This window comes from Nerophis ophidion, linkage group LG26 (assembly GCF_033978795.1).
Source record: "Nerophis ophidion isolate RoL-2023_Sa linkage group LG26, RoL_Noph_v1.0, whole genome shotgun sequence".
In the NCBI taxonomy this organism is placed as follows: Eukaryota; Metazoa; Chordata; class Actinopteri; order Syngnathiformes; family Syngnathidae; genus Nerophis; species Nerophis ophidion.
This window is the reverse complement of record NC_084636.1, coordinates 32,724,383-32,746,460: the sequence shown is the minus strand read 5'-3', so window position 1 is coordinate 32,746,460 and position 22,078 is coordinate 32,724,383. Positions and strand designations below refer to the sequence as shown.

Genomic DNA, 22,078 nt, shown 5'->3' with positions numbered 1-22,078 from the left:
TTTTGTGAAATAAATAATTAATCATGTTTTGTTAACCTTTTTTTTTTTTGCATTGTTTTTGTTACCTTGCACTAAACTTTTTTCTACAATAATAAATGATTTATTATTGATGTTGTTTTGTTTACTTTGTTAAATGGTCGCTTCTTGGTTTACACTAAACTTTTTTGTAAAATAAATAATTATTTATGTTTTGTTCATTTTTCTGTTGCTTTTTTGTTACTTTACACTAATAACTTATTTGTAAAATAATAATTCATTATTTATGTTGTTTTGTTTACTTTTGTGTGACTAACTTTTTTCTAAAATAATAAATAATTCATTATTTATGTTCTTATGTTTACTTTTTTGTTACTTTACACTAACAACTTTTTTCTAAAATAATTCATTTTTTATGTTTGGTTTACCTTTTTGTTACATTGTTGCTTTTTTGTTAGCTTACACTAAATATTTTTGTGAAATAAATAATTCATCATGTTTTGTTAACCTTTTTTTTTTGCATTGTTTTTGTTACCTTGCACTAAACTTTTTTCTACAATAATAAATGATTCATTATCAATGTTGTTTTGTTTACTTTGTTAAATGGTTGCTTCTTTGTTTACACTAAACTTTTTTGTAAAATAAATAATTCATTATTTATGTTTTGTTTATTTTTCTGTTGCTTTTTTGTTACTTTACACTAATAACTTATTTGTAAAATAATAATTCACTATTTATGTTTTTTGTGACTAACTTTTTTCTAAAATAATAAATAATTCATTATTTATGTTCTTATGTTTACTTTTTTGTTACTTTACACTAACAACTTTTTTCTAAAAATAATTTATTTTTTATGTTTGGTTTACCTTTTTGTTGCATTGTTGCTTTTGTTACTTTTTTGTAAAATAAATTGATTATTGCTTTGTTTACCTTTTTGTCACATTTGTATAACTTTTTGTAAAGCAATATGATTGTTGTTTTGTTTGACCTTTTTGTTACATTGTTGCTTTTTTTGTTACTTTACACTGTTTGTAAAATAAATACATCATGTTTTTAAAAAAAATTCACATTATTTTTTGTTACCCTACACTAAACTTTTTTCTACAATCATAAATAATTCCTTATTAATGTTGTTTTGTTTACTTTTTGTCAAAGGGTTGCTTCGTTGTTTACACTAAACTTTTTTTGTAAAATAAATCATGATGTTTTCTTAACATTTTTTTAACATTGTTTTTTGTTACCTTACTCTAAAAAATTTTTATAAAATAATAAATAATTCATTATTTATGTTCTGTTTACTTTTTGTTAAAGGGTTTCTTTGTTTACATTAAACTTTTTTGTAAAATAAATAATTACTTTTTTATGTTTTGTTTACTCTTGTTACTTTGTTGCTTTTTTGTTACTTTACACTAATAACTTTTTGGGTAAAATAATAATTCAGTATTTATGTTTTGTTTACTTTTTTGTTACATTGTTGCTTTTAAAATATATATATATAATTCCTTGTGTTTTGTTTACCTTTTTGTTACATTGTTGCTTTTGTTAGCTTACACAAAATATTTTTGTGAAATAAATAATTCATCATGTTTTGTTAACCTTTTTTTTTTGCATTGTTTTTGTTACCTTGCACTAAACCTTTTTTACAATAATAAATGATTCATTATTTACGTTTTGTTTATTTTTCTGTTGCTTTTTTGTTACTTTACACTAATAACTTATTTGTAAAATAATAATTCATTATTTATGTTGTTTTGTTTACTTTTTTGTGACTAACTTTTTTCTAAAATAATAAATAATTCATTATTTATGTTCTTATGTTTACTTTTTTGTTACTTTACACTAACAACTTTTTTCTGAAATAATTCATTTTTTATGTTTGGTTTACCTTTTTGTTGCTTTTGTTACTTTTTTGTAAAATAAATTGATTATTGCTTTGTTTACCTTTTTGTCACATTTGTATAACTTTTTGTAAAGCAATATAATTGTTGTTTTGTTTGACCTTTTTGTTACATTGTTGCTTTTTTGTTAGCTTACACTAAATATTTTTGTGAAATTAATTCATCATGTTTTGTTAACCTTTTTTTTTTGCATTGTTTTTGTTACCTTGCACTAAACTTTTTTCTACAATAATAAATGATTCATTATTGATGTTGTTTTGTTTACTTTGTTAAATGGTCGCTTCTTTGTTTACACTAAACTTTTTTGTAAAATAAATAATTCATTATTTATGTTTTGTTTATATTTCTGTTGCTTTTTTGTTACTTTACACTAATAACTTATTTGTAAAATAATAATTCATTATTTATGTTGTTTTGTTTACTTTTTTGTGACTAACTTTTTTCTAAAATAAATAATTAATTATTTATGTTCTTATGTTTACTTTTTTGATACTTTACACTAACAACTTTTTTCTAAAATAATTCATTTTTTATGTTTGGTTTACCTTTTTGTTACATTGTTGCTTTTTTGTTAGCTTACACTAAATATTTTTGTGAAATAAATAATTCATCATGTTTTGTTAACCTTTTTTTTTTGCATTGTTTTTGTTACCTTGCACTAAACTTTTTTCTACAATAATAAATGATTCATTATTGATGTTGTTTTGTTTACTTTGTTAAATGGTTGCTTCTTTGTTTACACTAAACTTTTTTGTAAAATAAATAATTCATTATTTATGTTTTGTTTATATTTCTGTTGCTTTTTTGTTACTTTACACTAATAACTTATTTGTAAAATAATAATTCATTATTTATGTTGTTTTGTTTACTTTTTTGTGACTAACTTTTTTCTAAAATAAATAATTAATTATTTATGTTCTTATGTTTACTTTTTTGTTACTTTACACTAACAACTTTTTTCTAAAATAATTCATTTTTTATGTTTGGTTTACCTTTTTGTTACATTGTTGCTTTTTTGTTAGCTTACACTAAATATTTTTGTGAAATAAATAATTCATCATGTTTTGTTAACCTTTTTTTATGCATTGTTTTTGTTACCTTGCACTAAACTTTTTTCTACAATAATAAATGATTAATTATTGATGTTGTTTTGTTTACTTTGTTAAATGGTTGCTTCTTTGTTTACACTAAACTTTTTTGTAAAATAAATAATTCATTATTTATGTTTTGTTTATTTTTCTGTTGTTTTTTGTTACTTTACACTAATAACTTATTTGTGAAATAATAATTCACTATTTATGTTTTTTTGTGACTAACTTTTTTCTAAAATAATAAATAATTCATTATTTATGTTCTTATGTTTACTTTTTTGTTACTTTACACTAAACTTTTTTCTAAAATAATTCACTTTTTATGTTCGGTTTACCTTTTTGTTGCATTGTTGCTTTTGTTACTTTTTTGTAAAATAAATTGATTATTGTTTTGTTTACCTTTTTGTCACATTTGTATAACTTTTTGTAAAGCAATATAATTGTGGTTTTGTTTGACCTTTTTGTTACATTGTTGCTTTTTTTGTTACTTTACACTGTTTGTAAAATAAATACATGATGTTTTAAAAAAAATTCACATTGTTTTTTGTTACCCTACACTAAACTTTTTTCTACAATCATAAATAATTCCTTATTAATGTTGTTTTGTTTACTTTTTGTCAAAGGGTTGCTTCGTTGTTTACACTAAACTTTTTTTGTAAAATAAATCATGTTTTCTTAACATTTTATTAACATTGTTTTTTGTTACCTTACACTAAAAAATTTTTATAAAATAATAAATAATTCATTATTTATGTTCTGTTTACTTTTTGTTAAAGGGTTTCTTTGTTTACATTAAACTTTTTTGTAAAATAAATAATTTTTTTTAATGTTTTGTTTACTCTTGTTACTTTGTTGCTTCTTTGTTACTTTACACTAATAACTTTTTGGGTAAAATAATAATTCAGTATTTATGTTTTGTTTACTTTTTTGTTACATTGTTGCTTTTAAAATATATATATATAATTCCTTGTGTTTTGTTTACCTTTTCGTTACATTGTTGCTTTTGTTAGTTTACACTAATAACTTTTTTCTAAAATAATACATTATTTATGTTGTTTTGTTTACCTTTTTGCTACATTGTTGCTTTTATTTTACTTTAGACTTAACTTTTTTGTGAAATAATAAATTCATTATTTACCTTTTTGTCACATTTGTATTACTTTTTGTAAAGCAATATAATTGTTGGGGTTTTTTTTACCTTTTTGTTACATTGTTGCTTTTTTGTTACCTTACACTAAATTTTTTTTATAAAATAATAAATAATTCATTATTTATGTTCTGTTTACTTTTTGATAAAGGGTTTCTTTGTTTACATTAAACTTTTTTGTAAAATAAATAATTATTTTTTTATGTTTTGTTTACTCTTGTTACTTTGTTGCTTTTTTGTTACTTTACACTAATAACCTTTTTCAGTATTTATGTTTTGTTTACTTTTTTGTTACATTCCTGCTTTTAAAATATATATATAATTCATTGTGTTTTGTTTACTTTTTCGTTACATTGTTGCTTTTGTTAGTTTACACTAATAACTTTTTTTCTAAAATAATAATTCATTATTTATGTTGTTTTGTTTACCTTTTTGCTACATTGTTGCTTTTATTTTACTTTAGACTTCACTTTTTTGTGAAATAATACATTCATTATTTATTGTTTACCTTTTTGTCACATTTGTATTACTTTTTGTAAAGCAATATAATTGTTGGGTTTGTTTTACCTTTTTGTTACATTGTTGCTTTTTTGTTACTTACACTAAATGTTTTTGTAAAATAAATAATTCATTATTCGTTTTGTTAATCTTTTTTTTTTTTTACATTGTTTTTTGTTACCTAGCACTAAACTTTTTTCTACAATAATAAATCATTATTTATGTTTTGTTTACTTTGTGTTAAAGTGTTGCTTCTTTGTAAAATAAATAATTAACTATTTATGTTTTGTTTATTCTTCTGTTTGTTGCTTTTTTGTTACCTTTAATTACAGCAATAACCTTTTTTGTAAAATAAAAATGTCTTATTTATGTTGTTTTGTTTACTTTTGTTACTATACACTGACAACTATTTTGTAAAATAAAGACATTATTTTTTTTGTTTTGTTTACCTTTGTTACATTTTTTTTACTTTGCACTTATAACTTTTTTGTAAAGTAATATAATTATGTTGTTTTGTTTACCTTTTTGTTACATTGTTGCTTTTAAAATATATATATAATTCATTGTGTTTTGTTTACCTTTTCGTTACATTGTTGCTTGTGTTAGTTTACACTAATAACTTTTTTCTAAAATAATAATTCATTATTTATGTTTTGTTTACCTTTTTGCTACATTGTTGCTTTTATTTTACTTTAGACTTCACTTTTTTGTGAAATAATAAATTCATTATTTATTGTTTAACTTTTTGTCACATTTGTATTACTTTTTGTAAAGCAATATAATTGTTGTTTTTTTTTACCTTTTTGTTACATTGTTACTTACACTAAATGTTTTTGTGAAATAAATAATTCATTATTTGCTTTGTTAATCTTTTTTTTTTTACATTGTTTTTTGTTACCTAGCACTGAACTTTTTTCTACAATAATAAATCATTATTTATGTTTTGTTTACTTTGTGTTAAAGTGTTGCTTCTTTGTAAAATAAATAACTATTTATGTTTTGTTTATTCTTCTGTTTGTTGCTTTTTTTGTTACCTTTAATTACAGTAATAACCTTTTTTGTAAAATAAAAATGTCTTATTTATGTTGTTTTGTTTACTTTTGTTACTTTACACTGACAACTATTTTGTAAAATAAAGACTTTTTTTTTTGTTTACCTTTGTTACATTTTTTTTTACTTTGCACTTGTAACTTTTTTGTAAAGTAATATAATTATGTTGTTTTGTTTACCTTTTTGTTACATTGTTGCTTTCCACTCAACTTTTTTGCAAAGTAAAAAAATAAATAAATGACTAAGTCGCTGTCACAATCAATGAACAAAAGTGCAAGTGAATAAAATTCAAAGATTTGATATCACAAGTCGAGGTATCGGCGCTAACAGCCCTGTCGTTACTCGGTATCAGGTTCGTATGGTATCGGCCGTGATCATGTGCCCCCCCTAGTGGTTGATGCTGAGTCATGTTTATGCCAGGGGCCGGCCTTCAAGATGTTTGCTAAGACAAGATAAGGTGGTGTGGGACTGACCTGGGCGTCCCAGCTGCTGCTGCCACTCCAGGTATCTGATGGCGCCGCGGGCCGTGCCCTGGTTGGCCCACCAGTAGGGGATAGCGGGGAGCAGCTGAGCGTGCCTGGACGCCACGTCTGCGTCGTAGGACAGGAGCACCTGGCGACCCGACGCCCACAGAGCCCTGAGGGTCAGCTCGGGTTCCTGCCAGGACCAGGATGGCGGTAAGGACCCGTGCCGGAAAGAAAAAAAAAAACCTGCGGACTCACCTGGCGAGGACACAGCTTGGTGCCGAAGAGGTGCTGCAGCGCCGAGATGAAGGACTCGTGGATTTGATCGTCCATTCCCTCAAAGTGTCTGCAGGCCAGGATGACCACCTCCTTGGGGTGAGCGTCCAGCCAGGATGCCATAGACGCCAGCGTCTCCTGAGGGACAGGCGGGGGCTTCACCTACACTGGGTCTGAAGAGGCGTGGCGGGAAGGAGGCGGGCACTCACCAGCACCGTCAGGTGTGTGTACAGGATGTGCGTGAAGTGTAGGTGGGACCCCGGCTCGCTGGGCTTGCGTGCTACGCGCAGGTCAAAGTAACGGATGCCCATTGACAGCTGGTCCTCGATGCAGCGATCCTTCACACACACACACACACACACACACACTTCTGTCAGGGTTGCTCACCACAAGATGTTAGACAAACATTTTTAGTCTTTTAGGATTAGTGCTGTCAAATGATTAAAAAAAAAAAAAATCATTACTTGGATTGATCACGATTAATTGCAGTTTATTACTTGGAGCATACACGATTAATCGCAGGTGATTAATTGGATTAATCACAATTCATCAGTTTATTACTTGGATTAAACACAAGTTAATATTTGGATTAATCACAAATAGTAGGATGTTATTACTTGGCTTAAACATGGTTTATCGCAGGTTATTACTAGGATTATACATGATTAATCGCAGGTGATTAATTGGATTAATCGCAGTTTATTACTTGGATTAATCACAAATTATTTGGATTAATCACAATAGCATGTTATTACTTGGATTAAACACGGTTTATCGCAGGTTATTACTTGGATTAGACAAGATTAATCACAGGTGATTACTTGGATTAATCACAATTATCGCAGGTTATTACTTGGATGATACACAATCGCAAGTGATTAATCACAGTTTATTACTTGGATTATTCACAAATTATTACTTGGATTAATCACAAATTAATATTTGGATTAATCACAAATAGTAGGATGTTATTACTTGGTTTAAACATGGTTTATCGCAGGTTATTACTTGGATTAGACAAGATTAATCACAGGTGATTGCTTGGATTAATCACAATTATCGCAGGTTATTACTATGATTATACATGATTAATCGCAGGTGATTAATTGGATTAATCACAGTTTATTACTTGGATTAAACAAGTTAATATTTGGATTAATCACAAATAGTAGGATGTTATTACTTGGCTTGAACATGGTATATCGCAGGTTATTACTTGGATTAGACAAGATTAATCACAGGTGATTACTTGGATTAATCACAATTATCGCAGGTTATTACTAGGATTATACATGATTAATCGCAGGTGATTAATTGGATTAATCACAGTTTATTACTTGGATTAATAACAAATTATTTGGATTAATCACAATAGCATGTTATTACTTGGATTAAACACGGTTTATCGCAGGTTATTACTTGGATTAGACAAGATTAATCACAGGTGATTAATTGAATTAATCACAGTTTATTACTTGGATTAATAACAAATTATTTGGATTAATCATAATAGCATGTTATTACTTGGATTAGACAAGATTAATCACAGGTGATTACTTGGATTTATCACAATTATCGCAGGTTATTACTAAGATTATACATGATTAATCGCAGGTGATAAATTGGATTAATCACAGTTTATCACTTGGATTAAACAAGTTAATATTTGGATTAATCACAAATAGTAGGATCTTATTACTTGGCTTGAACATGGTTTATCGCAGGTTATTACTTGGATTAGACAAAATTAATCACAGGTGATTACTTGGATTAATCACAATTATCACAGGTTATTACTAGGATTATACATGATTAATCGCAGGTGATTAATTGGATTAATCACAGTTTATTACTTGGATTAATCACAAATTATTTGGATTAATCATAATAGCATGTTATTACTTGGATTAAACACGGTTTATCGCAGGTTATTACTTGGATTAGACAAGATTAATCACAGGTGATTACTTGGATTAATCACAATTATCGCAAGTTATTACTTGGATTATACACAATTGCAAGTGATTAATCACAGTTTATTACTTGGATTATTCACAAATTATTACTTGGCGTGATGGCGATTATTCGCAGGTTATTACTGGGATTAATCCCAATTATTTGCAGGTCATTACTTGGTTTAATCACGTTTAATCGCAGATTATTACTTGTATTAATCGCGAGTTATTTTTTGGGTTATTTTGTTTTTGGTATTGTCATATTGTGTCTTCTTTTTGGGTGGAAGTTGAAAAAAAGTGTTCAAGGATTGGTTTGTTTAAGAAGCTTGATGTAGTTTCTGTTATTTTAGGAGAGTTCATTGACAGTCATGACTTAGTCAATTTAATTATAGTACTTGGTAAAAGGTTTATTTTTAAAGCCAAAAATAGATATTCACTTAGTATTACTTTCTTTAAAACATCTATTCAGAATTTTTTAACTTTAGAAAGATACATGATTGACAACGATAATGATGCCAAAAACATGAAAAAAGATGGGAAATCCTTAAAGGCTTATTGTGAAAATGTAACAATGTTTATAGATATGCAACAACAGCAACATATATGCTATCTGTTGTTGTGTTCCCTATTCTTGAGTCTACAAAATGAAAGTCTGTGTTGAGTCTGACTTGGACATAATATGCACTATACACAAATGCTTTTTATGACAATGTAATTTTGTTTATAAATTATATGCAATCTGTTGTTTTCCTAATTTTTTTTTTTTTTTGTACATGGTTGAGGGTGTGTGTTGCTGAGCCCGACTTGGACATTATCTGGACAGACCTGGTTTTAAAACCTGTTAGACAAGTCTAATTTCATTAACAACCTGGTCTGGTGAAGATAAGGTCCTTTTTTATTTCATAAATAAAATAAGATAAATAAATAAAAAAAAACATTTTCTTGGATAAAAAAGAAAGTAAAATCATATAAAACAATTATATTAAAAAATAGTCATTAATGATAATGTTAGTGGACCGGCGGCACACACAATCATGTGTGTTTCAGGGACTTTGTCCCTTGCAGACTGTGCTATATATGTTGTGGGAACCAGAATTTTGGTAGCAGAAAGAAACAACCCTTTTTTTGTGCGAGTCGGTGTGAATGAAGGAAGGAGGGTTTTTTTGGGGTGGGGGTTGATGCACTAATTGAGAGTGTATTTTGTATATTTTTATGTTGATTTAATGAAAAAAAAATTAAAAATCGCAAGTTATCACTTGGATTCATCACAATTAATCGCAGGTTATTACTCTGAGTAATCACGATTAATCACAGGTTGATACTTGGATGAATCGCAGGTTATTACGTGGATTAATCAAGACTAAAGGCAGGCTATTATGTGGATTAATCACGATTAACCACAGGTTATTACTTGGATTAATCATGATTAACCGCGGGTTATTACTTGGATTATACACGATTAATTGCAGGTTATTACTTGGATTAATCATGATTAAACACAGTTTATTACTTGGATTAGTCACGATTGACCACAGGCTAGCACTTGGATTAATCACAATTAACCACAGTTTATTACTTGGATTAATCACAATTAATCGCAGGTTCTTGCTTGGATTATCAAAGGTTATTACTTGGATTAATCACAATTAACAGCAAGTTATTACTTGGATTAATCACAATTAACAGCAAGTTATTACTTGGATTAATCAGGATTAACCTGTGGTTAATATCTCTAAGGGAGAGCCCCGCCACACGGCTGAGGAAACTCATTTTGGCCGCTTGGACCCGTGATCTTATCCTTTCGGTCATGACCCAAAGCTCATGACCATAGGTGAGGATGGGAACGTAGATCGACCGGTAAATTGAGAGCTTTGCCTTCCGGTTCAGCTCCTTCTTCACCACAACAGATCGGTACAACGTCCGCATTACTGAAGACGCCGCACCGATCCGCCTGTCGATCTCACGATCCACTCATCCCCCACTCGTGAACAAGACTCTGAGGTACTTGAACTCCTCCACTTGGGGCAGGGTCTCCTCCCCAACCCGGAGATGGCACTCCACCCTTTTCCGGGCGAGAACCATGGACTCGGACTTGGAGGTGCTGATTCTCATTCCGGTCGCTTCACACTCGGCTGCGAACCGATCCAGTGAGAGCTGAAGATCCCGGCCAGATGAAGACATCAGGACCACATCATCTGCAAAAAGCAGAGACCTAATCCTGCGGCCACCAAACCGGAGCCCCTCAACGCCTTGACTGCGCCTAGAAATTCTGTCCATAAAAGGTAATGAACAGAATCGGTGACAAAGGGCAGCCTTGGCGGAGTCCAACCCTCACTGGAAATCAATCAATCAATCAATGTTTACTTATATAGCCCTAAATCACTAGTGTCTCAAAGGGTGACTTACTGCCGGCAATGCGGACCAAGCTCTGACACTGATCATACAGGGAGCGGACCGCCACAATAAGACAGTCCGATACCCCATACTCTCTGAGCACTCCCCACAGGACTTCCCGAGGGACACGGTCGAATGCCTTCTCCAAGTCCACAAAGCACATGTAGACTGGTTGGGAAAACTCCCATGCTCCCTCAAGGACCCTGCAGAGAGTATAGAGCTGGTCCACAGTTCCACGACCAGGACGAAAACCACACTGTTCCTCCTGAATCAGAGGTTCGACTATCCAACGTAGCCTCCTCTCCAGTACACCTGAATAAACCTTACCGGGAAGGCTGAGAAGTGTGATCCCACGATAGTTGGAACACACCCTCCGGTCCCCCTTCTTAAAAGAGAGGAACCACCACCCCGGTCTGCCAATCCAGAGGTACCGTCCCCGATGTCCACACGATGCTGCAGAGTCTTGTCAACCAAGACAGCCCCACAGCATCCAGAGCCTTAAGGAACTCCGGGCGGGTCTCATCCACCCCTGGGACCTTGCCACCGAGGAGCTTTATAACTACCTCGGCAACCTTAGCCCCAGAAATAGGAGAGCCCACCACAGATTCCCCAGGCACTGCTTCATCATAGGAAGACGTGTTGGTGGGATTGAGGAGGTCTTCGAAGAATTTCTTCCACCTATCCACAACATCCGCAGTTGAGGTCAGCAGAACACCATCCGCACTATATACGGTGTTGACAGTGCACTGCTTCCCCTTCCTGAGGCGGCGGATGGTGGTCCAGAATCGCTTCGAAGCCGTCCGGAAGTCGTTTTCCATGGCTTCCCTGAACTCCTCCCATGTCCGAGTTTTTGCCTCCGCGACCGCTGAAGCTGCACACTGCTTGGCCTGTCGGTACCTGTCCACTGCCTCCTGAGTCCTATGAGCCAAAAGAACCCGATAGGACTCTTTCTTCAGCTTGACGGTATCCCGCACCGCTGGTGTCCACCAACGGGTTTTGCGATTACCGCCCCGACAGGCACCAACTACCTTGCGGCCACAGCTCCAATCGGCCGCCTCGACAATAGAGGTGCCGAACATAGTCCACTCGGACTCAATGTCCAGCACCTCCCTCGTGACATGTTCAAAGTTCTTCCGGAGGTGGGAATTGAAACTTTCTCTGACAGGAGACTCTGCCAGACGTTCCCAGCAGACCCTCACAATGCGCTTGGGCCTGCCAGGTCTGTTTGGCATCCTCCCCCACCATCGCAGCCAACTCACCACCAGGTGATGATCGGTAGAAAGCTCCGCCCCTCTCTTCACCCGAGTGTCCAAAACATGAGGCCGCAAATCCGATGACACAACTACAAAGTCGATCATGGAACTGCGGCCTAGGGTGTCCTGGTTCCAAGTGCACATATGGACACCCTTATGTTTGAACATGGTGTTTGTTATGGACAAACTGTGACGAGCACAAAAGTCCAATAACAAGACACCACTCGGGTTCAGATCTGGGCGGCCATTCTTCCCAATCACGCCTCTCCAGGTTTCATTGTCGTTGCCAACATGAGCGTTGAAGTCCCCCAGTAGGACAAGGGAATCACCCGGGGGAGCACTTTCCAGTACTCCCTCGAGTGTACCCAAAAAGGGTGGGTACTCTGAACTGCTTCTTGGTGCGTAAGCACAAACAACAGTCAGGACCCGTCCCCCCACCCGAAGGCGGAGGGAGGCTACCCTTTCGTCCACTGGGTTGAACTCCAACATACTGGCTTTGAGCCGGGGGCCAACAAGAATTGCAACCCCAGCCCGTCGCCTCTCACTGATGACAATGCCAGAGTGGAAGAGAGTCCAGTCCCTCTCGAGAGAAGTGGTTCCAGAGCCCTTGCTGTGCGTCGACGTGAGTCCGACTATATCCAGCCGGAATTTCTCTATTTCGCGCACTAACTCAGGCTCCTTCCCCCCCAGTGAGGTGACGTTCCACGTCCCGAGAGCTAGCTTCTGTAGCCGAGGACCGGACCGCCAAGTGCCCTGCCTTCGGCTGCCGCCCAGCTCACATCACACCCGACCTCTATGGCCCCTGCTATGGGTGGTGAGCCCATTGGAGGGTGGACCCACGTTACCTCTTCGGGCTGTGCCCGGCCGGGCCACATGGGGACAGGCCCGGCCACCAGGCGCTTGCCATCGTACCCCACCTCCGGGCCTGGCTCCAGAGGGGGGCCCCGGTGACCCGCGTCCGGGTGAGGGAAATCTGGGTCCTTTTCTTGTTTTCTTCATGGAGGTCTTCGAGCTGCTATTTGTCTGATCCCTCACCTAGGACCTGTTTGTCTTGGTAGATTTATGCCCCCGGACAACATAGCTCCTAGGATCATTGGAGACACGCAAACTCCTCCACCACGATAAGGTGGCAGCCCAGAGAGGAGAGCTGATGTTTATATATTTCCCAATTTATTTGTATTTATTTATTATATATGTTATTCATTTAAAATATTTTAATGTAACTTCATGCATTTATATCCATCCATCCATTTCCGACCGCTTTTTCCCTTTTGGGGTCGCGGGGGGCGCTGGCGCCTATCTCAGCTACAATCGGGCGGAAGGCGGGGTACACCCTGGACAAGTCGCCACCTCATCGCAGGGCCTTTATATTTTTTTATTATTTTATTTATTTATTTTTCGACACTAGTTATTTTTGACTTATTTGTAATATTATTGACCTATTATAATCATTTTGTATTTTAGTTCATTTTATTCCATAACATCTGGTGTTTGTATTTTTTCATACTTTATTTACATTTGTGTTTATTTTTAACGTTATTAATTTGAAATATATTTATGTAATTTTAGGTATTAAAATATTTATTTCTTATTTTATTGTATTTATTTAACACAAACTATTTTATTTATTATATATTATACCAACTGAGTAACTTCAAATAATTAACTGTAAAGGCTGCCAAACAGGAAGTACCTGCGTGTGTTTATTTGTGACATAATGACTCCACAACAGGAAGTTGTTCATGTGTGACACAATGAGTCCAAACAGGAACTACCTGTGTGGTGGCCCACTTGTAAATGGTGGGCCTGGTGAAGCAGCAGCAAAGTCCATCCAGGATCCTGAAGATGTCCGACTCAGACCTGACCAGCGGAGAGTTGATGTCCAGACAATAACTCATCGTGTCGTGACTTCCTGTTGGGAAAGATGTCATCTCATCATTTCTTTCCACTTCCTTTTGGTCCATGTGACATCTAATTTTGCAGCTAAATACCTGACTCATTCAACTTGGTACTTGACACATGCTAACGTTTTCAACCTCACCACCTCAGAGTCATACAACTTGGTACTTGACACATGCTAACAGTTAGCAGGCTGACGTTAACATGATCAAGGGTGATGGGTCAAATGCAGAGAATAATTTCGCCACACCCTGAGTGTGTGTGACAATCATTGGTACTTTAACTTTTAACATGCCAACCTTACAACCAATTTTGCAGCCGAAAAAATCAGTCATAGAATTTGGTACTTGGCACATGCTAACTGTTAGCATGCTAACTTTTTTTTTGCCAATTTTGCAGCTAAACACCCGAGTCATAGAACTTGGTACTTAGCACATGCTAACTGTTAGCATTCTAATGTTAACATGTTGACTTTTTTCAGCCAATTTTGCAGCTAAAAAACCGAGTCATAGACCCTGGTACTTGACACATGCTGTTAGCATGCTAATGTTAACATGAAAACCTATGGAGCCAATTTTGCAGCCCAACACCTCAGATTCATAGAATTTGGTACTTGACACATGCTAAATGTTTTTTTTTAGCATTTTGACGTTAACATAATAACTTTTTCAGCCAAACACGTCAGAGTCATAGAACTTGATACTTGACAAATGCTAACTCTTAGCATGCTAGATTTTTTTCAGCCAATGTTGCAGCCTAACACCTCAGACTCATAGAACTTGGCACTTGATACATGCTAACTGTTTGTCAGCATGTTAACAATAACATAATAACTTTTTCAGCCAGTTTTGCAGCCAAACACCTCAGAGTCATAAAATTTGGTACATGACACATGCTAACTCTTAGCATGCTAGGTTTTCCCGCCAATTTTGCATCCGAACACCTCAGTTATAGAACTTGATACTTGACACATGCTACTTCTTAGCATGCTAGATTTTTCAGCCAATTTTACAGCCCAACACCTCAGATTCATAGAATTTGGTACTTGACACATGCTAAATGTTTTTTTTAGCATTTTGACGTTAACATAATAAATTTTTCAGCCAATTTTGCAGCCAAACACATCAGAGTCATAGAACTTGATACTTGACAGATGCTAACTCTTAGCATGCTAGATTTTTTTCAGCCAATGTTGCAGCCTAACACCTCAGACTCATAGAACTTGGCACTTGATACATGCTAACTGTTTGTCAGCATGTTAACAATAACATAATAACTTTTTTCAGCCAGTTTTGCAGCCAAACACCTCAGAGTCATAAAATTTGGTACATGACACATGCTAACTCTTAGCATGCTAGGTTTTCCCGACAATTTTGCATCCGTACACCTCAGTTATAGAACTTGATACTTGACACATGCTAATTCTTAGCATGCTAGATTTTTCAGCCAATTTTACAGCCCAACACCTCAGAGTCACAGAACTTAGTACTTGACATATGCATGATAACATTAGCATAATAGCTTTTTACAGCAAGTTTTGCAGCCAAACACCTTAGAGTCATTGAACTTGGTACTTGACACGTGCTAAATATTTGTTAGCATACTTACGTTAACGTAATAACTTTTTCAGCCAATTTTGCATCTTAACACTTCAGAGTCAAAAAACTTGATACTTGACGCATGCTAACACTTAGGAAGTTAGCTTTTTCTACCAATTTTGCTGCCGAACACTTCAGAGTCATAGAACTTGATACTTGACACATGCTAAGAACTCTTGGCATGCTAGATTTTCAGCCAATTTTGAAGTTAAACGCCTGAATCATAGAACTTGGTACTTGACATATGCTGTTTGCATGCTAACATTATCGTGCCAACCTTCTCAGCCAATTTTAAAGCCCAACACCTCAGGGTCATAGAACTTGGTACTTGAAACATGCTAATAAATCAACAAAATAACTTTTTCAGCTAATTGTGTAGCTAAACACTTCAGAGTCATAGAATTTGTTACATGACACATGCTAACTCTCAGCATGCCAGCTTTTTCCGCCAATGTTCCAGCCCAACACTTCAGAGTCATAGAACTTGGTACTTGACACGTGCTAAATATTTGTTAGCATACTTACGTTAACGTAATAACTTTTTCAGCCAATTTTGCATCTTAACACTTCAGAGTCAAAAAACTTGATACTTGACACATGCTAACACTTAGGAAGTTAGCTTTTTCTACCAATTTTGCTGCCGAACACCTCAGTCATAGAACTTGATACTTAACACATGCTAAGAACTCTTGGCATGCTAGATTTTCAGCCAATTTTGAAGTTAAACGCCTGAATCATAGAACTTGGTACTTGATATATGCTGTTTGCATGCTAACATTATCGTGCCAACCTTCTCAGCCAATTTTAAAGCCCAACACCTCAGGGTCATAGAACTTGGTACTTGAAACATGCTAACGAATCAACAAAATAACTTTTTCAGCTAATTGTGTAGCTAAACACTTCAGAGTCATAGAATTCGTTACATGACACGTGCTAACTCTTAGCATGCTAGCTTTTTCCGCCAATTTTGCAGCCCAACACTTCAGAGTCATAGAACTTGGTACATGACACATGCTAATTCTCAGCATGCCAGCTTTTTCCGCCAATGTTCCAGCCCAACACCTCAGTTATAGAACTTGGTACTTGACACATACTAACTGTTAGCATGCTAACAATAACACGCTAACTTTTTTAGCCAATTTTGCAGCCAAACGCCTTAGAGAACCTTGGTACTTGGCACATTTCCACGCTAACTTTTTAAGCTGGTCTACAATTGAACACCTTAGCATGCTAACAATAACACGCTAACTTTTTTAGCCAATTTTGCAGCCAAATGCCTTAGAGAACCTTGGTACTTGGCACATTTCCACGCTAACTTTTTAAGCTGGTCTACAATTGAACACCTCAAAGTCACAAAACTTGGTATTTTTTGACACATGCTAACTGTTAAGTTAGCCAGGCGCGTTATCAGCATTCCTTAATGACATCGTCTATTTTTTTGTGTCCTTTTCTAATCCGGCTTGTGTTTATTTTGTCTTCAGAATGTTATCGCGAGCCAAACAAAACAAAACAAGCCCCCGATTTCCAGTGTGCCATGTAGAACCGCTACAACTGGTTTGTGTTGCCATGCACGATGACTGACATGCAACACCAACTAACCCACTAGACCTGTAAGTTTGCACAATACATCACTGTAAAGGCCTACTGAAAGCCACTACTACCGACCACGCAGTCTGATAGTTTATATATCAATGATGAAATCTTAACAGTGCAACACATGCCAATACGGCCGGTTTAGTTTACTAAATTCCAATTTTGAATTTCCCGCGGAGTTTCTTGTTGAAAACGTTGCGGAATGATGAGGTGTGCGCGTGACGTCTCGAGGTAGAGAGGACATATTAGCGCACCACAACTTGCGGCTAAAAGTCATCTCTTTTCATCGCGCAATTACACAGTATTCTGGACATCTGTGTTGCTGAATCTTTTGCAATTTGTTCAATTAATAATAGAGAAGTCAAAGTAGAAAGATGGAGGTGGGAAGCTTTAGCCTTTAGCCACACAAACACACGGTGATTCCTTGTTTAAAATTCCCGGAGGTGAAGCTTTACTATGGATGAGAGTGGTCAAGCGAACATGGATCCCCACCACTTGTCAACCGGCAGGTTTCGGTGAGAAAATTGTGGTAAAAAGTCGCCTCTTACCGGAGATCTGCGGAGCTAGCGCCATCCATGCAGCTGCCGTGACTTCCCTCAGACACTGGCGTCAACACACCCGTGGACACACCCCTCCGACTATCAGGTACAATTTAACTCACTAAAACACTAGCAACACAATAGAAAGATAAGGGATTTCCCAAAATGATCCTAGCAAATGTGTCTAAAACAGGGGCGCTCACACTTTTTCTGCAGGCGAGCTACTTTTCAATTGACCAAGTCGAGGAGATCTACCTCATTCCTATTTATAATTTATATTTATTTATTTATGAAAGAGACATTTTTGTTAACAAGTTAATGGTGTTTAATGATAATACAAGCATGTTTAACACACATAGATTCCTTTCTTTCATGAAGACAAGAATATAAGTTGGTGTATTACCTGATTCTGATGACTTGCATTGATTGGAATCAGACAGTGGTGCTGATAACGTCCGCATTTTCAAATGGAAGAAAAAAAAAAGTCCTCCTTTCTGTCCAATACCACATGAAAGTGGTTGGATTTGGCATCTCATTTGTCCAACTTGCATACTTGTTTTTAAACACTTTGTTATGAGAGTAGCATATGTGTGTGGCCCTTTAATGTCTGGCAGCAGGTGAGTGACGTCAGTGAGTGTGCGGGTGGGCAAGCAAGTGAGAAAGCGGTCGCTGAGGGCGGGGGAGAAATACATTGGCATCAAACTCCGTAGCTTGCTAGCTTGTGCACGCTAGCTTTCTGAGACTCTTATTTTGTTAGCACAGGCAGGATGAAACAGGTCTTTTATGGTGAAGACAGGAACTGTGCAGTCGGTCTTTAGAGTTTTGACAGTAGGTACGGAGTCTCTAGAAATAAAATGTGTTTCTCTGCGTCCGCCCTGTTAGTGATTTTTGTCTTAAATATGAGCTCGCAGCAGCCAGCGTCATCTCACAAGATCCTCGGGTGCCGAGAATGTCAAACAACTGACGAAAGTGAAGTCTTGGTATGATTGATGATTGCTCATTTTTATGTCTATTTTTTAATGCCTGGCTTGAGACCGACTGACACACCCTCCGAGATCGACCAGTCGATCGCGATCGACGTAATGGGCACCCCTGATCTAAAACATCTGAATCGCTCCCAATGCAATTGCCTTTTTTTTTTACACTTTATTTTTTTTTTTTCTAGACCTTCACTATCAATATCCTCAACCACAAATCTTTCATCCTCGCTCAAATTAATGGGGAAATTCAATCAATCAATCAATGTTTACTTATATAGCCCTAAATCACTAGTGTCTCAAAGGGCTGCACAAACCACTGATGACTATGAGAACCTTGGAGAGGAGGAAAGCAATGGATGTCGAGCGGGTCTAACATGATACTGTGAAAGTTCAATCCATAATGGATCCAACACAGTCGCAAGAGTCCAGTCCAAAGCGGATCCAACACAGCAGCGAGAGTCCCGTTCACAGCGGAGCCAGCAGGAAACCATCCCAAGCGGAGGCGGATAAGCAGTGCAGAGATGTACCCAGCCGATACACAGGCAAGCAGTACATGGCCACCGGATCGGACCGGACCCCCTCCACAAGGGAGAGTGGGACAGAGGAGAAAAAGAAAAGAAACGGCAGATCAACTGGTCTGTGTGAGGATGTGAGGATCCTTCACACTGGTGACGTCATCGTCTGCTACTTCCAGTAAAAGCAAGGCTTTTTTATTAGCGACCAGAAGTTGCGAACTTTATCGTCGATGTTCTCTACTAAATCCTTTCAGCAAAAATATGGCAATATCGCAAAGTGATCAAGTATGACACATAGAATGGACCTGCTATCCCCGTTTGAATAAGAAAATATAATTTCAGTAGGCCTTTAACACAACACATTGTAATGGTTATTGTTGTACTGATTCAATTAAAAAAATGTTTAGGAATAAATAAAGTGTGTTTTCATTTTAGGAATGATTACAACGGTTTTTAGGAATAAATAATAAAGTGTTTTCAGTTTAAGGATGAATAAAAAGAGTTTTTGTAAGGAATAATCAAGTACCGGGTATGGCCAGGTAGTTGAGCGGGACGTCCCACAGCTCCTCCGGCAAAGCGGCCATCCAGTCCCGGCAACGCAGATCCATGATATCTGCCCTTCTGCTCCGGTAAGTCACACGCCTAAAAAAAAAAAAAAGTCACAATCCTGAGAGTCTTTGTGTCTTGATCATTGGATTGACACGTATCGATTAATTAATCCATTCAAAAAGCCTCGATAAACAGGAAGTGAAGTGATTGGCCGGGACAGCTCTGCAGCCGCAACACCTGCAGCTGGGGGATTGCCGCGCATGCGCATTGAACGCCACAAAGACGAGCAGGGAGCGAGATGGTTCCCTCCCACTCGCTGTTAGCCTGCTAGTTTAATACGGAAATAAACGTTGCTTATGAACTTGTTCGGAAATGAATATTAGCGCTTGTAAAAGACGTAAACGAAACAAGTATTCAATCGACGTTTTCTCGAATGGTCGATGGGTAGTTTCACCTTTTCTCACAAATATGACATTAAAACGTCATAAAGAACGACTCATTTTGCGTCGTTTGGTTTTTTACCAGACAAAAAAAATAACAGCCAAAAATGACTGACTTGGCAAAAAGTAAACCACACACACAGACGTACACTAAGCAGGGAGTTCGCCACCAACATTATGCTTCTATCGTGTGAAAAATGACTAGAATTAAAGAGTTTTTTAAACCGTCGGACTAGACACAAAGTACTATTTAAAAAGCGAGATGGTTCCCTCCCACTCGCTAGCTGTTAGTCTGCTAGCGTAATACGGAAATAAACGTTGCTTATATAAACTTGTCCGGAAATAAATGTTAGCGTTTTTAAAAAGACAAAAACAAAACAAGTAACGGAAATAAACGTTGCTTGTATAAACTTGTTCGGGGAAATAAATGTTAGCACTTGTAAACGACGTAAACAAAACAAGTATTCAGTCGGCGACTAGTAATAAAACGCCGCCGGCCGGCCGACGTTTTCTCGAATTTTCCATGTGAAGTTTCACTTTTTCCTCTCACAAATATGACATTAAAACGTCATAAAGGACTAATTTCGCGTCAAGTTGTTGCTTTTTTTTGTTTTTTTTTTACAAATTAATAACAGCCAAAAATGACTGACTTGGCAAAAGTAAACCACACACACAGACTTACACTAAGCAGGGAGTTCGCCACTTCGACTATCAATGTCTTCGACTCCAACATTATGCTTCTATTGTGTAAAAATATGACCACAAATATAAGTTTTTAACCCTCGACACAATACAGTACTAATAAAAAGTCGCCGGTCCTGAAAGTAAAACAAACAGCTTCCGCATATATGTGGTGTAACCAGCAGGGGGCGGTAGCACAAATACAGATCAGTCATTTTGTGCCTACACGGGGATGGGAAGTTCGTTCTCTTTTCTGAGAGTGGACTCTTTTGGCTCGCATCATCATTTTGTTCTCAACCTTTTTTCATTTTTTTTTAACTTCAAGTACCCTCTAATCAGAGCAAAGCATTTTTGGTTGAAAAAAAAGAGATAAAGAAGTAAAATTACAACACTATGTCATCACTTTCTGATTTATTAAATTGTATAACAGTACAAAATATTGCTTTTTCGTAGTGGTCTTTTTTTTAACTATTTGGAAAAAAAGATATAAAAATAACTAAAAACTTGTTGAAAAATAAACATGTGATTCAATTAGAAATAACAATTTCTACACATAGAAGTAATCATCAATTAAAGCATACTTGCCAACCTTGAGACCCGATTTCGGGAGGTGGGGGGCGTGGTCGGGCGTGGTTGAGGGCGTGGTTAAGAGGGGAGGAGTATATTTACAGCAACAATTCACCAAGTATTTCATATATATATATATATATATATATATATAAATATATATATATATATATATATATATATATGTATATATATATATTTTTTTTGTTTTGTTATTTATTTATATATACATATATAAGAAATACTTGACCTTCAGTGAATTCTAGCTATATATATATATATATATATATATATATATATATATATATATATATATATACATATACCATATTTCCTTGAATTGCCGCCGGGGCGCTAATTAATTTGAAACCTCTTCTCACTCCTGCGCTTAGCAAAGGCATGCGGTAAAAGTAAGAATGCGCTAATTATTTTAAAAACTCTTCTAACTCCGGCACTTACCAAAGGCATGCTGTAAAAAATTTGAGTGTGATGTAAGCTTGGACCTTAAATCCTACTGAATAGCTCTTAATCTTCTTCCCTTTATGCGATTTCAAATTGCCGGTATTGAAATCAGCCTCCTCCATTTTGAAGATGGAGGAGGCTGATATAAACAGGCGGTAATACTAAGCATGCGCTAATTATTTTGCGAAGCGAGTTTGACCCGGCAGTAATTCAAGGCAGGCGCATACTATACTTGCGGCAATTCAAGGACATA

General features: G+C 35.8%; 2 protein-coding genes across 5 annotated transcripts in view; both read right to left on the bottom strand.

Annotated features, from left to right (window-relative positions):
- LOC133543795 (PI-PLC X domain-containing protein 1-like) overlaps nucleotides 1-20,975 on the bottom strand; it is a 23,790-nt gene extending 2,815 nt beyond the window's left edge. Inside the window, exons 1-6 of one of the 3 annotated variants that reach the window (XM_061888585.1) lie at nucleotides 20,798-20,975; nucleotides 19,653-19,768; nucleotides 13,778-13,914; nucleotides 6,610-6,738; nucleotides 6,383-6,538; nucleotides 6,134-6,317 (exon numbers count right to left, since the gene is read on the bottom strand). In XM_061888585.1, coding sequence (XP_061744569.1) covers nucleotides 6,134-6,317; nucleotides 6,383-6,538; nucleotides 6,610-6,738; nucleotides 13,778-13,914; nucleotides 19,653-19,734 — 688 coding nt within the window. In that variant the 5' untranslated portion in view covers nucleotides 19,735-19,768; nucleotides 20,798-20,975. Of the gene's footprint in view, nucleotides 1-6,133; nucleotides 6,318-6,382; nucleotides 6,539-6,609; nucleotides 6,739-13,777; nucleotides 13,915-19,652; nucleotides 20,153-20,264; nucleotides 20,303-20,797 lie in introns of those variants that run through there. The other 2 variants (XM_061888587.1, XM_061888586.1) reach the window with 2 other exon arrangements.
- Nucleotides 1-22,078, bottom strand: part of LOC133543404 (uncharacterized) — a 428,419-nt gene that overhangs the window by 85,974 nt on the left and 320,367 nt on the right. The window lies entirely within an intron of this gene.